The sequence below is a fragment of the Camelus ferus genome, chromosome 12 (genome assembly GCF_009834535.1).
Source record: "Camelus ferus isolate YT-003-E chromosome 12, BCGSAC_Cfer_1.0, whole genome shotgun sequence".
Lineage (NCBI taxonomy): Eukaryota > Metazoa > Chordata > Mammalia > Artiodactyla > Camelidae > Camelus > Camelus ferus.
Genome location: NC_045707.1, coordinates 19,847,293 through 19,866,738, shown reverse-complemented (window position 1 = coordinate 19,866,738; position 19,446 = coordinate 19,847,293). Strand labels below are relative to the sequence as shown.

The 19,446-nt window shown below is 44.1% G+C and overlaps 1 protein-coding gene across 1 annotated transcript in view; it reads left to right on the top strand.

Annotated features, from left to right (window-relative positions):
- The window catches only part of RBMS2 (RNA binding motif single stranded interacting protein 2), a 46,922-nt gene extending 27,621 nt beyond the window's left edge, over positions 1-19,301 (top strand). The window contains 13 exon segments of the mRNA XM_014555189.2: positions 1,712-1,770; positions 2,597-2,646; positions 2,648-2,689; positions 4,135-4,292; positions 7,749-7,828; positions 7,958-8,067; positions 8,396-8,442; positions 8,618-8,711; positions 12,113-12,190; positions 12,529-12,639; positions 13,257-13,337; positions 13,728-13,813; positions 13,923-19,301. Of these exon segments, the coding sequence (XP_014410675.1) occupies positions 1,712-1,770; positions 2,597-2,646; positions 2,648-2,689; positions 4,135-4,292; positions 7,749-7,828; positions 7,958-8,067; positions 8,396-8,442; positions 8,618-8,711; positions 12,113-12,190; positions 12,529-12,639; positions 13,257-13,337; positions 13,728-13,808 (991 nt within the window). The 3' untranslated portion in view covers positions 13,809-13,813; positions 13,923-19,301.
- The last annotated feature ends 145 nt before the right edge of the window (positions 19,302-19,446 follow it).

The following is a 19,446-nucleotide window of genomic DNA, read 5'->3' as shown; positions in this document are numbered from 1 at the left end:
TGAAGGGTTAGGATCGCCACATCCATTCCAGCCTCCAGGGCATTGCTTGGCTTGCTCTGTGTGATCCACTGGGTCACAGAGCCCCACTAAAATAGTCAGTGAGGGGCCACCACGGGGCGAAACAAATACATCAATCATATGTTCTTCAGATCCCTAAATGAGATGAGAGGTAGAAGAAAAAGTTTATTTGAGGTCTTGGTCTCAAATTCAGTCCCTGCCAACTGCTTTCAGTTAAATCTTATACTTCTGACTTTGTTAGTGATCTCTGTTCCGTCTCTTTAATATCTTCCCTCTCCTGGAGTGGAATGTAGAGACTGCATCCTGGTGGCACACTTCAGATATAATCCCTGACCTGTGATACTCCCCTGCTCAGGTTTGGGGAACTCCTCGTGACTCTGCTGCCAAAGTATCATTTTCAAAAAGTTGAAAAGCATAATTCTCGGACAAATATAGGCAAACACATGCCAAATGTTTATTTTACTCATTCATGAGAAAACTAGCAGGATGGTAAAATGGGTTCGAAGTGTTTGAGGGACTGAGTATTTATGGTACTGAAGAAAGCGTTGGAATAAGATTACTAGGTTACAGGACAAAACTGGTTCATATCCTATAGGACAATAAAGCAGTAACCTTTGAGATGATCTTTTCTACCGGGCAGAAATTATTTGCATTTATACCAGATAAAAATCTACAAGTTAATACGTGTTTTCACAAAATCTGGGCTCTCATCAGTAGTAAATAGTAAGTCAAACAAAGAAACATCCCCCTAGATAATAAAATATACCTTGAATGGGCCTTTTAGACAGTGCTCCAGAATTATATTGAAAGGCCGTGCGGTCCTCATTTTGCCTTATCGTCAAGTTTTGGATAATTTTCTTAACACAGATGTTGCATTTGGTCTTATGCCCACTCCCCTCCCTAACACATATCTTGACAATAAGGAATAGAAGTCTTAGAATGCAGTGAAGCAGGAAAGAGCCATTTGCATTAGGTTAAAGTTGAAATCCCTTGAATATAATAATCATAGCAGTTAAGAATTTTCAGGTGTTTAACCACGTGGTAGACATTAGTGCTTTATATTCATGAACTCATTTCATATTCCTAACAATCCTATCTCAGTTTTACAGATAGTAAGACTGAGGTAAAGGTTGAATAACTTGTCTAAAATCACACTTAAAGTGGCAGAACCAGGATTTGAACAAAAGCAGTTTGACTCAAGTTGACCTTCAATTAGGGGGCTAGTAGAGGGGTGAGGAATGGGGTGTCAGAGAAGAGAAACAGTTTTTCATAGGAGGAGTGGTGTTTGTCCAAAGGAAGATAAGTAATATCAAGGATTATTTTTAGTCCTCAAGGAATTCTAGCCAGAGCTCTGCCCTTACACACGCTGCTGTGTGGATGTGGCCAAGCTTCCTTCCTCAAAAGACAGTAGTTTCTTTCTAACTCGTATCTGAGTCTTATTTGGGGAAGAAGAGAGAAAGATGTTGATATTATAGGGACTACAGTTACCTTATTTCTTGTAGCTACCTTGAGGGAATGGGTTTATGTAATAAGTATGACATTTTAAATTTACTTCTTTGTTCTAAGGTTTGAGTAGGTACAGTTGTCCTAGTGGCAGTGAAGAAAGGACATGGATTCATCTAGATGTCTCAGTCTCTGTCCTGTTCTAAACCCCTGCTCCCAGATCATCATTTCGCATTTTCCTCTCCCTTAGATACGGCAAGATTGTCTCCACGAAGGCCATCCTGGACAAGACCACAAACAAATGCAAAGGTGAGAGAACAGCTGTCCTCAGCGTGGAGAACAGCTGTGAGCGAGGCCACCGCTTGCCTCTGCCCTTTCCTGCTGAAAGGCCCTGGTATTCAGTGCCAGAGAGGGGTTTCTGAGGTTTTCAAGCCCAAAAGGCTCTTAGATACTGACTCGGCTCCAGCCGAAAGCGCTGTTCTGGGGGCCCAAGGCTGGCAGTCTGCGCAGGGTGCCGCTGAGTCCCTTGGGCTTACTTTGGATGTCAAGCTTCCCCAGATTGGGTGGTGGATATAAGTATAGATTATTCCTACTTAGCAAAGCACTGTAAATGCCTTTTGGTGGTGGAGAAGGGGTGAAATAGTTTTGTTGGTGTTTGAGCAATTCTGGATAGGAATGGAGGAGTGCAAGGGAGGGGAGAGGGCTGTGCGTTGGGGTAGGAAGGGGCCCCTTCCAGCAGGTGGCTGGTTGTCTGCAGTGGAGAGGCTGTGTTTCCTACATGCCTAGTGTGTCTGGAGCACGGCTGGAATAGAGGAAGAGGTTCTTTGGGGAGTAGAGTGGGGCTGTGAATTTTTAGAAGGGCCTAGTTCTTAAAACCTCACATTTCTTAACGGGGAGGGAGGAAGGCAAGGACACCATAAAGACCTCATTGCCCTTGGCATTCTTAGCTATAAAGTGGACCAAATATCACAGGTTTTGAGGAACACATGGATAACCACCTGAAACCTCTTAATTTCTCTTCTTCACTACCACGTCTGTTACGTGGACCATAACTCTTCCTCTGTTTCCTGAAAAGCCTGGGCCTCCTGCCTCCCTTACACCCTCACCTCCCCATGATGCTGTTTCCCTGTTCCAGGCTACGGCTTCGTGGACTTTGACAGTCCTTCAGCAGCACAGAAAGCTGTGAACAGCACTGAAAGCCAGTGGTGTGCAGGCACAGATGGCAAAGGTAAGGATACTACCCGCTGTCTGTTCCTCTGAGGGTTTGTGATTAGCACCAAAGGCTTCCAGAAGGCTTAAGAGCCATGCAGTTGACGGCCAAGGGCTTATTTACAGTGCTTTTTGACTATATTTGGCCAGAGAGTCAGGGCCAGGGTCCCCTTGAGCACCTCTTGGCTTGGTACTCAAACTCTGTGGCAGGCAGCTTTGTCTGTCACCTCTGTTCCTCTTGTCAAGTATTATGAGCAGGCAAGAGGGTCAAGAGGCTCCTTCCCTACCTCTGGCTGTTTCCCCATCTCCACCCTGGCCCCACTTCCCCACCCGATAGCTTGCGGTATTTTTGCAACATTCTCTGAAGAAGCCAGTTGTGCAACTCAGAAGTTCAGATCAGTGCTGTCCACCTCTCAACACTTTTCCCTGTGTGTGTGTGTGTGTGTGTGTGTGTGTAGGAGGGTGGGACTTGGGAGGGGTCTGGGAGAGGACAGCCACAGCAAGGAAAGAAACTGTTCCTCCTTTCTCAGATCTGTCTGGAGCTTTTCTTTTCATTTGGACTACTGGAAGGCTCGTGGCTTTTCTCTCCCTTCTTAGGTGGGAGTGCCCCCTTGCCTTTCTAAAGTCATTGTGAATACTCTGGGTAGATCTGAAGAGACAGGCCTGACAGCATCCTCTTCTGGAATGGTTGAAGAAACAGGAAGCCCTGAAGGGAAAGGCAGAAGAGGGATTAAGGTTGCTGGTGATCCACTGTCTATGGCAAAGTGACTGCTTAAATTTTAATTGTACAGCTCTGACAAGCTATTGCCATTTTGCACATGCTGCCCCCTGGAAGGGCTCTCCCACTTCTTTCTGGAGAAGAGCCCTCTGCCAGTAGAGTGCCTGCAGAGTTCCTCTGAGACTAGAAGTTGCAGGGCTCCGTGGTGGCCCAGGGAGCTGCGCGCCTGGCCCTTAGTGCCGCCCCAGCACTTGGCTTCCCTTTACCCTCTCCGCTCTTCCTGCTTTCCCTCCGTCGGGGAGTGCGCAGGGGCAGCGCGCAGGCCTTCCTCCTCTAAGGAGTCCGCTGTGACCGGAAGAGGGGGAGGGGGGACTACTCAGAACAATCTGCCGGCTGGGAAGCAAAGGCAGTCCCAGAGAGTCCAGCCTCTGGGACAGGCTGCTGGGCTGCTGGGCTGCTGGACGGGAGAGGGGAGTGCTGTTCTGCCTAGTTCTTAAAGAGACAGCCAAAACTTCATCAGTGACCTGTATTACGGGCTTGCTCAGTGCTACAAATATTAAATCTCCCTTTTTTTTTTGCCTGCACTCAATATAAACTCCGTGGCAGTGGGACTAGGTGTTACAAATAGTTGTTAAGAGTCTCTTTTTTCATATGGGTCCCTTCCTACTCTCTTTTCTAAGCTGTCGGCTGAGGGTTGGAGAGGGATAGGAGATGTGAAATTCGTGTTTTCACCTTTATTTCCACAGCAACAAGAGCAGGACCCCACAAATTTATACATATCAAACCTCCCACTGTCAATGGATGAGCAAGAACTGGAGGGGATGCTGAAGCCCTTTGGCCAGGTTATCTCCACTCGAATCCTCCGAGACACCAGTGGGACCAGCAGAGGCGTTGGCTTTGCGAGGTGAGAGATGCCAAGAATAGGAAATGATGAGGTAAATATTCTTTAAAATAAAGAATGTCACTTAGCAGGTCACCAAAAGCCTGTGCCCACCCCCTACCCCACCCTGACCAAACTATTGGCCAGAAGTGCTTGTCAGAAAATCAAAAGTTCATTTAATTATAGGTCACAATATTCACAGACCCATTTGCCCCCAGATCTTTATCTTTTTCCCACTACTTCCTGCTACTCTAGCCTTTGTTCCTTTGATCCAGACCCAACCAGAATAAAGCAATTCCGTGTCTTCTTACAGTTTACTGAGTGGTTTCTCATCCTACGATCTCATTTAATCTTCATAACAACCTGGTGAAATAAATATTCTTCATTTTATAGATAAAGAAACCAAAGTCCCCATATGAAGTGATTTGCCCAGGGTCTCTTGGAGAGGGTGGTAGAGCAGAGTCCTTATCGTTCTGGCTTCAGGATCAGTAGGATGGAGTAGAAGATTTGGTGCCTTTTTAAGATCTGTTGAGAGACTTAGATTTTAGAACCAACTCTGCCACTAACTGCCTGTGTGACCTTGGACCTTTGTGAGCCTTGGTTACTTACTCTGTGAAGTGGAGATTGACTTAGATGAGTGATTTTCTTAAGGTGTTCCTAGAGCTGCAGAGTTTTCCAGGATGCCGTCTTCTGAGCTTTGGTGTCACTGTCGTAGCCCACTTAGGGAGTGGTTCTGCTTTTATTTATTTTAAGATTTGCTTAAAAGGAGATTCTGTCACTTTTCTAAAAAGTTTAAAAACTACTAGACTAAGTGATCTGAAGTTCCCTTTTTGCTTTGTAATATATTGTCTGGTCCGAGAATACTCCCTTACTCTGGAGTCTTTCAGACCTTGGGAGCCAGGGGTAGGTCCTCTTCCCTTGCCAACTCAATCTTGGTAGCACCATCTGCTGGCAACCCCAAGTATAACCAAAGGGAAAAGGTTTCTAGGCTTGTGTTCATCAAAACTTTTTTTGCTCCTGTACTCTCTTAAAGCAGATGTTCCAGCTCATGGTACCTTAGTTGCCAATAATTTTTTTTTGGCCCTAGACCAAAAGAAATACTTAACAGTTCAATTTATTAAGTAATTAAATGGTCTAAACAACTCAAAAAGTGTTTATTACCCTAGCAGTTTTGTAGCTATTTGAAAAATACATTGAAGAAGAAAGTATTTTTTATTTCATGATTAAATAGCTCTACTTACTAGTGCGATGTGCGCCTGTTGGACACTGCACAGCTTCTCAAACCTTGGAATCAGACTGGACACTTACACCCTGTTTCCTGTTGTACGTTGGTTTACATTGGTTTTCTTACGGTACTTGCTTTTGTCATAGCAACTGTTGAAAAACCAGCTTTGCAAAAACACATTATCTGAAAGAGTGTAGGGTGATCTAATGTTGAAATGATGAACTATTTAGAGTTAGTAGTCCTTATAGTAGAGATCCAATAGCTTTTGCTGTGTTTTCCTCAGAAAGTTAAAACATCCCTTGCTGAGCCTCTCTGAGCTCCTTGCAGTGGCCCAGGGCACCCCAAAGTCCAGTTTGGGAACATGGCTTTGTAGGCTTGAAAAACTATGAAATCTTTTACATGTTTCTTTTTTAGTACTCATAACTCTTACATCATTCTTACAGCATCATCTTTTTTTCTTCTTGATCTTGTATTTCCATTTCATTTCTCTACAGAATTGTGTTAGAGTGTAAAATGTTTTTTATAGTTGAAAGCATTTCTATGGACCATTCTGTTATGCTTCTCTGCAACAAACATATGTATATAAATTAAATTTTATTCTGTGACCCTGAGTCTGTATGCATTAATCCATAAGAAAATTATCTTTATAATTGGTTCACAGTTACCCCAAAGAACATAAATATGTTAAAATGTTGATACGAATTTATTTTATATTAGGTAAATTTTATTGGAAATGCTCCTTTTTGATTTTTATAATTAGGTCATATAGCCATCAGTGAATATTATTTACTACTGTAACAAGATGGGGTTTAATATCAGTTCTGTTCTTCTGTTTTGCTTTCATGCTGAGAAACCTTGTTCACATAAATAAGTAAGTGGAGATGGAAAGAGTTTTGCTAAAATAGAAATTCTTTGAATCCCTTCTGAATTATATGCCAAGAACCAGGGTGATAAAGCATCAAAATTGACTTTTGTTGTGTGCCAGTTAACAACTTGTTGAGTCCTCTAGCTTTGTGGGAAGGGAAAATTGAAACATCTGACTTACAGAAAGATTTGTACCTCAGTCATTAGTGCCTTGTGTTGAGCTTTGGGACAAGTGTGAAGCAGACTGAGCAGAGAGGTTGTGAGAGGGAACTTTAACCCTGATCACGAGTGATCATGAGCTCTCCCTCGGGCAGATCAGTTGTAAGAGAGAGTTTATGAGGAAGTTGAGGTCCCGAAAGTGATTCTCTTAAAACCTTTCCATGCCTGCTCACCCTTTTGAAAGACTAAGGAGTAGGAGTAACCCAACTGAAGGCTACTTGCTCTAGGACATCTAACATGTTTTTCTTTAAAAGGTTCCATCTGAGGTTATGTTTTTTGGGTAACTGCCTTCGTAGGAATGCTTCATATTTTTAGTAGTTACTGGCATAGGAAATACACTGAGACTTACTTTAAATATATGGAAAGAAGGGAAGATACTGTACCCTGCATTAGATAGACCCTCATGGTTTTTAGAACACTTTTATATACATGATCTCATTTGATCTGTATAGATAGTAGTAAGGTAGATGGATGTTTGGAGTGGAAATGAGTGAGTCCTAGGGGTTCTCGAGGATGTTCTGACTCACAGAGCCTTTGGGTGGTGAGCTGACACTGGAATCCAGATTTTCTGATTACTTACTCAGTCCTCTTTCCCCAAAAAAGACACTTGAACTCAGTAGTTCCCAACATTTTTTTTTCCTATCACGATGGACCATAAACCCTGTCTTAATACTCTTTCCTCCTACAGACTCACGAAGTCTTAATGATGTTACCAGTAGCTAATTAGACCTTGATAATTATAACCAGAAGCAAAAAATAAAATATTGGCAGATTCTTAGCTTGTGCAGTTTTATCAGAGTGAATGAACAATTTCTGTTAGGAATTCTGTAGTAAAAAAAACAATGGGAACGGCCACTATTTATTGTATTCTTATTTATGGACCCAGAAACAGTACTAAGCCCATCCCGCAGGATCTTCTTTGGATTGAAGACCTCTGTTATTCCTTTCAGGACCCCTACAGGAGCCAGTTGGAAAAAAAACCTTACAGGCTTCATTAGAAGCTGGGGTTGCCTCTTCAAGATACCTTGAATCTGTGTGGAGGAAACTCTTTGTTTCTATAGTGACAACTTTTGGAGCATTTGTGGGGCTGGGAACTTAGAGCTTTCTCTTTGAATGTAGGGAGAGTACAGATCCTGCAGAAGCTAGAGCCTAACCCCTCTTGTGCTCCTCAGGATGGAGTCCACAGAGAAGTGTGAAGCCATCATCACCCACTTTAATGGAAAATATATTAAGACACCCCCTGGAGTCCCAGGTGAGGCCTTTGGGAATCAGGCTGAGAGGGCCACAGGTTATTGCTTCCTGAGGAGCTTCTGGAGGATTTTTGCGTGAGTGAGTGAACTGAGGTGGGGCTCAGCTGCCTGTCCGCTTTCTCTCTTGGCAGCCCCATCTGATCCCTTGCTTTGCAAATTTGCTGATGGTGGTCCAAAGAAACGACAGAATCAAGGAAAATTTGTGCAAAATGGACGGGCCTGGCCAAGGAATGGAGACATGGTAAGAGGCCCTCTGGGAGGGAAAGGAATAGTAAGGACATTGAAGTGGAGTGGAAGTTACCATGGCGTGATGTCTGTGAGCTTAGGTGGCAGCTTGAGAGCTGCAGTGTGTAACCGAGAGATGCTGGCTGCTTAGCATGCTCTTCAGTGTGTGTCTTGAGTGGGATTTTGCAGCCTGAACAACCAGAAAAACTCGAACAGCTGTAGTGCGACTTGTCCAGACCTCACCTTAGTCATTTGAACCAAATACCTCCCCAGCCTTGATGTTCTGGGCTTGCTCCTGTTCTCACCTAAGGGCTCACAATATGCTGCTGTGCTCTTTCTTGTAGGGCGGTATGGCCTTGACCTATGACCCCACCACAGCTCTTCAGAATGGGTAAGGGTGTTTTATATAAAGAGGCCACCTGAAAATGACAAGAGCCTGTGTCCAGGCACTCGGATGCTTCGTCTTGATTTTTAAACAGCAGTTAGTGGGAAGTGGCTGTGTCTGTCAGTGGGGCCTGGCCTTGTAGTTCCCTGTGACTCTTCACTGATGAGGTCCCTTCCTACAGGTTCTACCCTGCTCCTTACAACATCACCCCCAACAGGATGCTTGCTCAGTCTGCACTGCCCCCATATCTTGCATCTCCTGCGTCTTCATATCAGGTATGTTCATGCCCAGAAGAGGTTATGGGGGTTTTCCCTATCATTGCGTGTTAAGTGAAGGAGTATAGGGCTGGAAAATATTTTTTTTCCCTTTATGCATATTATACACAAATAATTTTACATAAGCACGTAGCATGTCATCATATTACATATATGTAGACTGCTGCAGAAGCAGCCTTTTACTCTGTCCCCTGCTTCCATAAATGCACCCATGTTAATTTCCACTAGTCTCCATATTTCTCATCATGGACATGTACACAGATGTATAGGGTTTTGGAAGTCATTGTCTATGTCACAAAAATTTGACCATGTTAAATATGTTTTTTTACATTTCACTCTTCTCACTTAACAGTAGCTCAAACTAACAATTCTCCAAGTGTGGTCCCTGGACCAGCAGTATCAGCACCACCTGGGAATTTTTAGAAACACAAATTCTCGGACCACACCCCAGACCTACTGAATTAGGAACTCTGGGGACAGGTCCCAGCAGTCTGAGTTTTAACAAGCCCTCCAGGTAGTTCTCATGCAGCTAATGTTCAGACCCTCTGTTCTATTTCTTTTTTTAATAATCATGTTATATTTTGTGCTGCATATATACCAGAATTCTTCAGCTATACCCCGTGAAGGGCATTCATTTGGATTTCAGTCTTTTTTTCTGGTAAAATAATGCTCTAGTAAACATTCTTTTGCCTATATCCTTACATATGAGTGCTTTTGTTTCTGGGGGCTAGAATCTGAGAGGTGGGGTTACTAGGTTGAATCACACAGACTTTCAGTTTTATAGATGTTGCCAGATTGCTTTCCACAAAGGCTGTTTCAATCCACATTTCCATTAGCAACGTCTGACAGTTCCCAGGTCTCTCCAGCCAGAGGTGACATTGCTCTTTTAAAATTTTTCCTATCTTGATGGATGTAAAGTACATTGTTACTTTAATTTGCACTTCCCTGACTGTAGCTGAGTTTAAGCTTTTTTGTTGTTGTTATCAAATTTTGATTTGCTCTTCTCTGATTGCTTTTCATACTGTTGGCCCATTTTTCTGTTTGGTTATTTGTTCTTTTCCCATCAATGTATAAAAACTACCAATATTATAAGTATTAATCCTCTGAATGTTACCTTTGTAACAAGCATTTTTTCCCATATTTAACTTTTTTCCATTGACTGTGGTCCTGAGACTTCAGGTGTGCATGAGAATCACTTGAAAAGCGTATTAAACCTATACATTATAGGGCACCACGCCAAGAATTTGATTCAGTAAATCTAGGGTGAAGAATCTGTATTTCTGACATTCCCAGATGCGATGCTGCTTCTGCTGCTGGTCCAGGGACCATACTTTGCGAATTACTAGTTTTTGCCATGGAAAAGTTTAAAATTTGAATATAGTCAAATGTCTGCTTTTTCACTTACAGCTTTGGAATTTCTTGTCTTAATTTAAAAGGTCTTCCCAGTCCCTATATTGTACATATGGTCTCCAAGATTTATTTCAGTGTTTTATCTTTAAATGTGTGATCACCAGGAATTTGTTTTTGTACGTGACATAAGATAGGAGGCCCTATTGCATCTCCATCAAAATGCTCACCAGTTGTCCTAGTACCAGATTATTAAGTGACCCATCCTTTTCCCACTGAATTGAAATGCCACCTTTGTTATATAATACATACTGGAATTTATTTCTGTATCTTTTATTCTCCTCCAGTGATAATTGTATCTGTTCTTATTTCGGCATATTGGTTTGATTACAGGGGCTTTCATAATATGTTCTAGGATCTGATAAGACAGAACCCGCTTATCCACTCTTTCTTTTTTATACTTTGCTATTTTTTGGCATTTATTCTTCTGTATAAAGTTTATGATTGTTTTATCTAACTTTTAAAAATCTGTGAGGGAGGATTTTAATTGGAATTACATTAAACCTGTATATTAGTTTAAGAGAATTGGCTTTTTAAAAAATACTAAGTCTTTTCACCCAAAATACATTTCTTTTCATGTTTTCAAACTTTTATGTCCTTCAATAAGATTTTAGTTTTGCTTATGTAGGTCTTATGCTTTTTTTGTTAAATGTCTTCCTAAGTGTTCTGTGATTTTTATAAACATTTCTAGATGCTGATTGATACACTGAGAATTATGTAATTGCAATGGTTTTAATATTTCTCTGTTTGAGTTAATGTTAGCAGCTAATTTTTGGTAATAGCCTTTAATATATGTAAGTAGTTTATAGTCCCCTATTTTACTTTGTGATTTTTAAAAAATAAACGGCTGCTGAGAATTTTATAAAATGTCTTTCCAGCATCTCGTATTACACTATGGCTTTTCCTTCAATTTTGACTTATGTTTATAGAGTTTCTGATCTTGAATCCTTACGTTTATGGAATAAACCCTACCTGTTTATTGAGATGCATTTCTAGCTTTTTGTTGCTTTTTTTTTCATTTAAAAATTGAGATATAATTTATATACCATAAAATTTACCCTCTTAAAGTGGACAAGTCAGTAGTTTTTAGCATATTTATAGTTATGCAACTGCTGCCAACATCTACTTCCAGAATGTTTTCATCACTTCAGAAGGAAACTCTGCTCATTAGAAGTCATGCCCCATTCTCCCTTATCACCCGCATAGAAAGTATACTTTCTCTGTCTATAGGTTTACCTGTTCTGGACATTTCATATAAATGGAAGCACACAATATATGTCTTTTGTATCTGACTTCTTTCACTTAGCATATTTTTAAAGTTTATCCACGTTGTAGCGTGTATCTGTACTTCATTATTTTTTATGACGGAGTCATATTCCATCGTATGCATATATCACATTTTGTTCTCCATTTATCTGTTGATGGCCATTTGAGTTGTTCCCACCTTTTGGCTATTATGAATAATGCTACTATCAACATTTGTGCACAGTTTTTGTGAGGACATATGTTTCCATTTCTCTTGCGTATATTCCTAGAGGTGGAATTGCTGGCTTCCATAGTGACCCTGTGTTTAACTTTCTGAGGAACTGCCACACTTTTCCAAAGCCTCTGCACCATTTTACGTTCCCACCCACAGTGTAGAATGTTTGTTATTCTACCCCTTTTTAGTTACAGCCATCCTAGTGGGTATGAAGTGGTATCTCATTGTGGTTTTGATTCGCTTTTCCCTGTTGACTGATAATGTTGAGCCTCTTCTTGCTTATTGGCCGTTTGTGTATCTTCTTAGAGAAATTATTCAAATTCTCAGCCCACTTTTAAATTGAGTTATTTGAGGTATGAGAGTTGCTAATATTTTAAAACAGTTTATTCTTAATATTCCTGTTTTCTGAGGGGGCACTCCAACTTCTTTTGGGTTTGGTGAACATTATCAGATCATTGGGTGAAACAGTAGTTTCTAGGCAATTAACATTTTTGTTTATTTTTGCTTGCATTAGAGAGTAACTCAGACATCTCCTCTACAAGTACCTAACCCGTCTTGGATGCATCACCAGTCATACCTCATGCAGCCTTCAGTGAGTGTTCAGAAGTGGGCAAAAGCCAAAGAGGCGGTTTGATGTAAAGAGAAACAGTGGGGTTTGATGACAGGAGATGCGGGTGTGAGTTCTGGCTCAGTCTTTTGTATAGCCCAGGTGTATGGCCTTAAATTCTGTGAGTTTGCTATTAGACAAGGATTCCTCCAGACGGATGGGCAGAGTGCCTGTTCCTGTTGCATAGCTGGGTTGTCAGTTGCCCGTTGTTTCCCAGGATATTTGAATGTCTGTTGTCAGTGGTTCTGGTAGCCATGAACCACTGCTTCAGGCAGCCTTACAGGATGCTGCCATCCAACCTTGTCCTTTGCTGCTGCTTCTAGGGTTCAGTTCTGACACCGGGAATGGACCATCCAATTCCTCTCCAGCCTGCCTCCATGATGGGGCCTCTCACCCAGCAGCTGGGCCACCTCTCCCTCAGCAGCACGGGCGCGGTAAAGCGGGATGTTTCTGGTTATAAGCTCCCACCAAGCAAGAAATAGCTATGTAATACTCTTTGGTATAAATACTCATGAATAAGGGTGGGACTCACTTCAGTGTCATTGAGGGCACACTCAGGACAGGGGAGAAACTGAAAAGGTAATAATCCATGAGCCAGGAGCGCAGCCATTCTGCTCTCCAGCTCATTCCTTTTAACTGATTCTTCCTCATGAAATTACATGCATAGTGTTTGTCTACATACTAGCTTGTCTAGGAGTTCATACCCATTTCTTACAAGTCCTTATCAAATAGCAACAAGAAGAGTGGGTGAAGCTTGTTAGGGCTCTTGTGGGTGGGGTGCATTCTGATGTGTACAGGGGGGCTTGAAGCAGAGAAGGCAGTGCATTGAGAAAACGCAGGAACTGGAAAGACGACGAAAGGTAGTCTTGCAGATGGAAGTCTCTCTAAGCCAGTGTACTTTAGAATCACCTGAAGTGCTTTTAAAAAGCACTTCTAATTAAATTAGAATATCTGGGGATGGAACACAGGCGTTTGTCGTTTTTAAAGCTCCCCAGGCGCTTTAAGTGTAGCCGAGAATCACCACTACGCCTGCTGATCTTTCTCATTCTAGTACATGCCAGCAGCCGCAGCGATGCAAGGAGCGTACATCTCCCAGTACACCCCTGTGCCTTCTTCCAGTGTTTCAGTTGAGGTAAGAGCTTTATAATCTCTTTGGATGGAGGATAGGAAAGCGAACAGGCAGACTTGCCCCTGATCAAGATCTTCCTCTCACAAGGTTGCTGATTCTGTGTTCACAAATAGCTGGTAGGTATGTGAAGAATGTAGGAAGGAAAGACTGTGTCTTTGAATGAGGCCCTTCCTCTCATTTGGCCAGGATGCTGGCTTGTATTGACTGGTGTGTCTAAATATTGGGGAAGTGATGCTGTGTGTGTGGATACACGTGCATCTGTGTGCACTCACAGGTGGATGGGAGTGGGTGGGTCGGGGAGGGCACTCTAGTCCGGGTTTTAGCTAGGCTGCTTCAGGGGGAGGTGAGGAAAGGATGTACAGGGTGACTCTCTTCGCCCTGGCTGTGGTACAGGAGAGCGGCGGCCAGCAAAATCAAGTGACGGTGGAAGCCTCCTCAGACCACGGGGTCTATTCTTTCCAGTTCAACAAGTAACAGCGGTAAGAACCTCATGCCGAGGGGCAGGGTGGGCGGAGCAGCCTGAAATCAGGCAGGCGCTCACGTTTGTCGCTCCCCCTCTCTACCCTCTCTGGCTCACGCCTCCTTTAGGATTTCCCTCCCTGTCTTTGTTGATTACAAGGGAATTCTTGGAGATGCGGATTCTCCGGACGGCAGAGGGCTACCCAGGATTGCAGCCCCTGCGTGGGCCCTGCTGAAGACTAACGTTCGGCCGTCTTTTGTCACAGGCCTGGGCCTGGAGAAAGAAATCTCTGCACTTCTACCCTCTGCTCTTCCTCCTGTCCTGATGGAGACTGGGAGAAAGGTCACTTTTTGTGTGTGCAACAGTCAAGGAGATCAAAAAAGTTTTTCTCTTTTGTGAAGAAAGTTTTATGTTTTGTTTTAAACTGCAGTATTCTCTTTCCCTACTCCAAAGAGACTTGGTGCCTGGAGCTTCTTCTCATCTTTATGAAAAACAATTTTGATGTGTTGGACTTACTTGGGAAGGCTTTTTAAAAAAAAATTCTTTTCTTAAAAGGAAAAAGAAAGGTGTGGTGCTAGAACATTGATGAAGGAGTCTTACTGTGGGCCCTTCTTACCGAGTTTAGTTATGGACTTTTTTGGGTGTGTGTTTAAGAAAATATGCAGACTTAAAGTTTTGTTTTATAAAGCTCTTAGATTACACATCCCATCTCTCCTTCACACACATTTTATGCCTTCTTTCTCTCATCTGAATTGTTTTTTTTTTTCTCTTTTCCATGTAACAGAACCTGCCTACTTTGCCTCTTTACAGTTTTTAATTTTGTTTGTTTAAATTTCCTTTTTGAATGAAATTTCATATGGGATTTGGGGGCAGGGGGCTAGGCAAGGAACAAGGTGGATCACTAAGCAGGCAGTGGAAGTGGCTTTTCCTCCCTCTGCCCTGCCACATCCTGAGAGGAAAGACTAGACTTTGCCTTCAGGAAGCAGAGGTGCGAGCTAGGCTCACTGTGGAGACAGTTCCACAGCCGTTGGAAGTCATCCTTGATCTAAATTTGGATAAAGACTAGGTTTTCCCTGGCAAGTTCCAGAGGGATGGACCTACCGACTTCTTACTAATTCTTCTCACTGCCGAGGCCAACACCTTCTGAGGGAGTGTGTTCTCTGGGAACAGCTTTTTTGGAATATCTGCTTTTCTGCTTCCTGGAGGGTCTTCTTTTCTGCCCTGGGTCTCAGGGCCCCTCTCTTCCCTATTGCACATCCTGTGCTCAGAGCCCTCGCATTTGTGACCTTGCTGAATCCATGCAGGTTCCTTCTCCACCGTCGATGATCAGCTGCTTCACCTCAAGATCAGTGGTTCTCAAGGAGTCGGTTTTGTCCCCTAGAAGCCATTTAGCAGTCTCTGGAGACTTTTTTGATTGTCATGCCTGGGAGTGGGGACTGTGTGCTACTGGCATCTTGTGGCGAGAGACCACGGACCCTCCTGAGCACCCTCCAGGGCACATTACAGCCCCAGCTGCCCCGACAAAGAATGATCTGGCTTGAAATGTCAGCTGGTGCCAAGGCTGAGAGACTCTGATGTAGACGATATTGTCCCTGCCTCCTGTACCAGAGGACTTGGTAAGTTCCCACCCCAGCCCTGACACACAGTGCCTTTTGATGCTCATCCAGCTAGTTGAGAGGGACAGAACTGAGGTCCTTGAATTGTCCCCAGCCTTTGATCTTTGGCATCTCTGCATACAGCAAAGCTGTCCTTGAAAGGCTTATGCCACCGTGCACATGCCATAAGCACACAGGTGGGGACTGTTCTGTGTGTGTGCTGTGTAGCTGGGAAAGGACAAAGCTGGCCGGAACTGTCCAGAGCAACCTGCCCTGCCCTGGTGTCTTTGGGTCCCTTTTCCGGGGAACTAGGATATCAAAAATAATTTTCCTTCTTGTAGAAGGACAACAGGGAGCTAGAATAGAAAAGGGCAGCAAATCCCGTATCACTATTACAAGGTCAGGAGTCCTTCAAAAAGGGCTATATTTTGCTCTTCAACTCCATCTCCTTCTGCAAGCCCTGCATCTGTGCACATGGAGACAGACAGGAGGATGCCTTTGTCCACCTTCTAGGAAGTAAGATCCTGCACCTGTCTCTTCCCAATCACTCCCTTCTGCACTGAAAGGAGAGTCCTGCCCACTTCAAGGTCGGTACCTTTTCTCCAGACAGTCAGAAAGCCAAATGATGGCGAAGGGAGACACAGGTGTTCATTAAGCTGACTCTGGGGGAGGAAGGAGATGGTACTGAGGGGCACAAAGCTGCAGTGTCAGTTGTTGTGCAGAGAGCTTGGGCCCAGCTTCCCCTCCCCTCCCCCCACCCCAGGGGTGAGAGTGCCAGCGCTTCCTACCCCTAGAATGTCCTTTTGTGTATCCCTGGAGGTAAGGGAGTGGGGGGAAGTGCGTGGGATACAAAGTGCAAAGGACAGAAGTGCCACTGTTGGTTTTCTCATGGGTGCTTCCGGCCTCAGGAAGGGTTTATCTAATGGAAAACAGCCCCAGCCCAGTAATCCTCTAGACGGATTTGGCTGGGCACGTAGTTCTTGTTGCTGAGTCTCTAGCCCTTAGTCAAAGAAAGTACACCATAGATTTCTTGTCAGTGGCCTCAGAGAAAAGGAGAAAAATCAAGAATCCTGTTCATTTAAGTAACAGTAATTTGGGAGAGCCTGGTTTTGCTAGGAGGTTTAGTGAAATGAGGGCCTTTCACATGTATAAGCTGTTGATTTCACTGCCGCCCCTCCTCTGCCTCCCAGAACTCCTGGTTCTGTCTACTTTCTTTGTATTTAAATGTCTGAATGGCTGTGATTTTGCTTTGTTTTGTTTTAAAATTCTGTAGTTCCCTTTTGTGGGTTCTCCTGTGTGAATCCACTTAATAGATTCTGTTAGTGCTTCTGGTTTGGGCAGGTTGGGGCAGGGCAAGTGATGGAGAGCCTGACGTTTCTGTAGTGGCTAACGGCACTGTGGGATTTTTTTTATGGTGCTTTTCGGTTACACTCATGATATTTTTTCCCTAACTGTTCATTTCTGACAGTTCATAGCATGGGTGAGTGGTTGGAGAAAGGGGAGAGGAGTGAGGGACTGTTTGGTGACAGTGGTGGCAGAGGAACTGTAGGGGGAGCTCTCAAGCTCACAGCCTAGGGCTGGGCTTTTAATTTTGTAATTTATATTTTTAAACACCTTTATTGTGGTATGGTTCCTGCACCGTAAGCTATACATATTTCAAATGTACAGTTTGATGAATTTTGATTCACCAATGAAACCACTACCACGATCAAGATAGCTAACACTTCCATCACTCCCCAGGAGGTGCAATTTTCCAATTCCCAGTTCATCCCTTCCCACCGCCTTTAAGGGCTGGCCTCTTTGAACACTATACCTCGTGCTTTCTGAGTCCTGTCTTCATGGAGCCCAGGTTGTACTGTCTCCGCACTTCACATCTCACTCCCACTCGTTACAGATGCTCATGCGTTCTTAAAATATTTGAGTACTTTGTATTTAATCTGTTTCCAGTCAACTAGAACATACCAGAATCCCTTTCTCAGGTGAGATAAGCCTTTACCAGCACAGAGCCTGCCCGCCCCATCTCATGCCGGTGGTGTTAACTGCTCCTGTCTCACTCTGAGATGATACTCAGCCCGAGGCTGATTAGACTTTTTTGGAGGGTGTGGGTCAAGGTTAGGGAAGATGTGGGAATGAAGATGGGGAGAGATTTTATTTTTAAAGAGTGTTTTTAACCAAAGAATTTGAAGAGCTGCCCAGACTAGGAAGCCTGGTGGCTCTGAGGTAATAAATAGCCCTTGTCAGTAGAGACGGGAGTGGTAGGGGGCATCGCTTGCGCTTGAGTAAGGACTCGACTTTGCTGCTCCACCAACCATGCCTGGGTCGGGCCACCTCAGCCCAGTTCCGTTCCTCTTCCTTTCCTAACTTACTGATCCGTGAGCTCATTCAGCCCCTGGGTGCCTGCAGTGCTCATTCTCTGCTGCTTCAGTGTCAAACCTTTGTCAAACCTCTGCTGCTTCAGTTGTTACTTTGCTCCACAAAGACACTGAGAGGCCTTGCTGCAATAGAATGTTGCAGGAATCCCGACAGTAGAATCCAGTCTTCTAGGAAAAAGAATCATTGCTGCTCTCTTGCGCACGTGCCCCACCTCCTGGGAGAGCAGCAGCATTGCACACGAGGTGCTCTCCTGACTTTCCTGGCCAAGGGCAATAAACTTGGGTGGGTGATCAGGTCTGAACTTGTCCCCAGGCGCTACTAGACCAGCTTTAGAGAAGGGTGGGCATTGTGGAAGCTCATCTGTAAGGGCTAGGTCTGAAATCTTGTGCCTTGTCAGACTGATTCTTCCTGATTCCCTCTTAAACCAACTACTCCATCTCTGTGCTACCTGCATTTTAGATCACATTTACTCAGCTTTCACCCCTTCCTTTTGTAGGAAGGTCCTCCTTCAGCAGCCGAGACTGGCCAGTGAGCGCTGTCACCCTTGTCATCTTTGCTGAATTCTCTTCACCGGCCGCCTCCCTGGGGGTGGTCCCCGCGGCTGCAGTCTTGAGAAAGCTAGGTCCCCCTCCCCCCACTTATGGCGGCTCCTTCTCCCCGGCATATCCGCTTGTTTTGAATAAGCCTTCGTTCTCCAGGCGTATCCCAGAACTTCCTTGTCCTTGTTACAGATCTACCTCAGTTTCCCAGTTCAGCAAGGGCACAAGCACCTGGTTTACGTCTTTCCTTCCTTCCCGGCATGAGGGCTAAGAAGCTGGGAACTAGAAAGGGGCTCATGATTAAATACAAAACTCTTTTGGTTATTTGTTTCTGAGTGTCTTGAGATTTTTTTTACCTCATAATCACTAGAATAGTGTGAACTCTTCAGTTAGGTCTTGCTGTGACAGGCCAGGAGGCAGGCTAGGTCATGACTGCTTAGAATACTAACGAATGCTTGGGAGCCACCCCAGGACAACCAGCACCAGGGCAGAGCTCAGAAGCTGAGGACGAGAGCTGGCTGTGGCTGCCGTGCAGTGCGGCTGAGCAGGCAAGCATGCGCACAGCGGGAGTTCGGGGTTTGTACGGGGCTGGAAGCAGAGATGTTCCTTCTCCACCTTATTCCAGTTAGTTTAGAGGGTTCACCAAAGCAGAACTTCCAGCCTGGAGGGTGATAAGCTTTCCCAGCCTGAGTAAAGAAAGTTCTTGCCCCATTATTGGTGTCCACATCCTCCAACACGTCTTTTTTTGGGTGGTTAGTGCTCTCTTGCATGCACTTACCACTTTGGACAGGAAATAAGCTTAATTTATACTCAAACACGTTTTGTACATTTCTCTTCATCCAGAGGTTTCTGTAGTAGCATACTCTGGCCATGTCTGTGCCAGTGCCACCCATTCTTCTTTTTCTGACCCTTGGTATTCTCATGTTCCTTCTCTACAATTTGGTAAAGCTTTATTTTGTCTTATTTCAACTTTTGTTTTGAAATAAAACACAAAATTCTACGTCCTGGTGTCTTATCCATTGGGGGAAGCTGGGAAGGTGGTGATGGGCACATACCCTCACTATAATGGGAACACAGGGGGGCAGGGGAGGAACCAGGCACACTTGGCTCCTTTGTTCTAGCACCTCGGTCAGGAGCACCTGCTC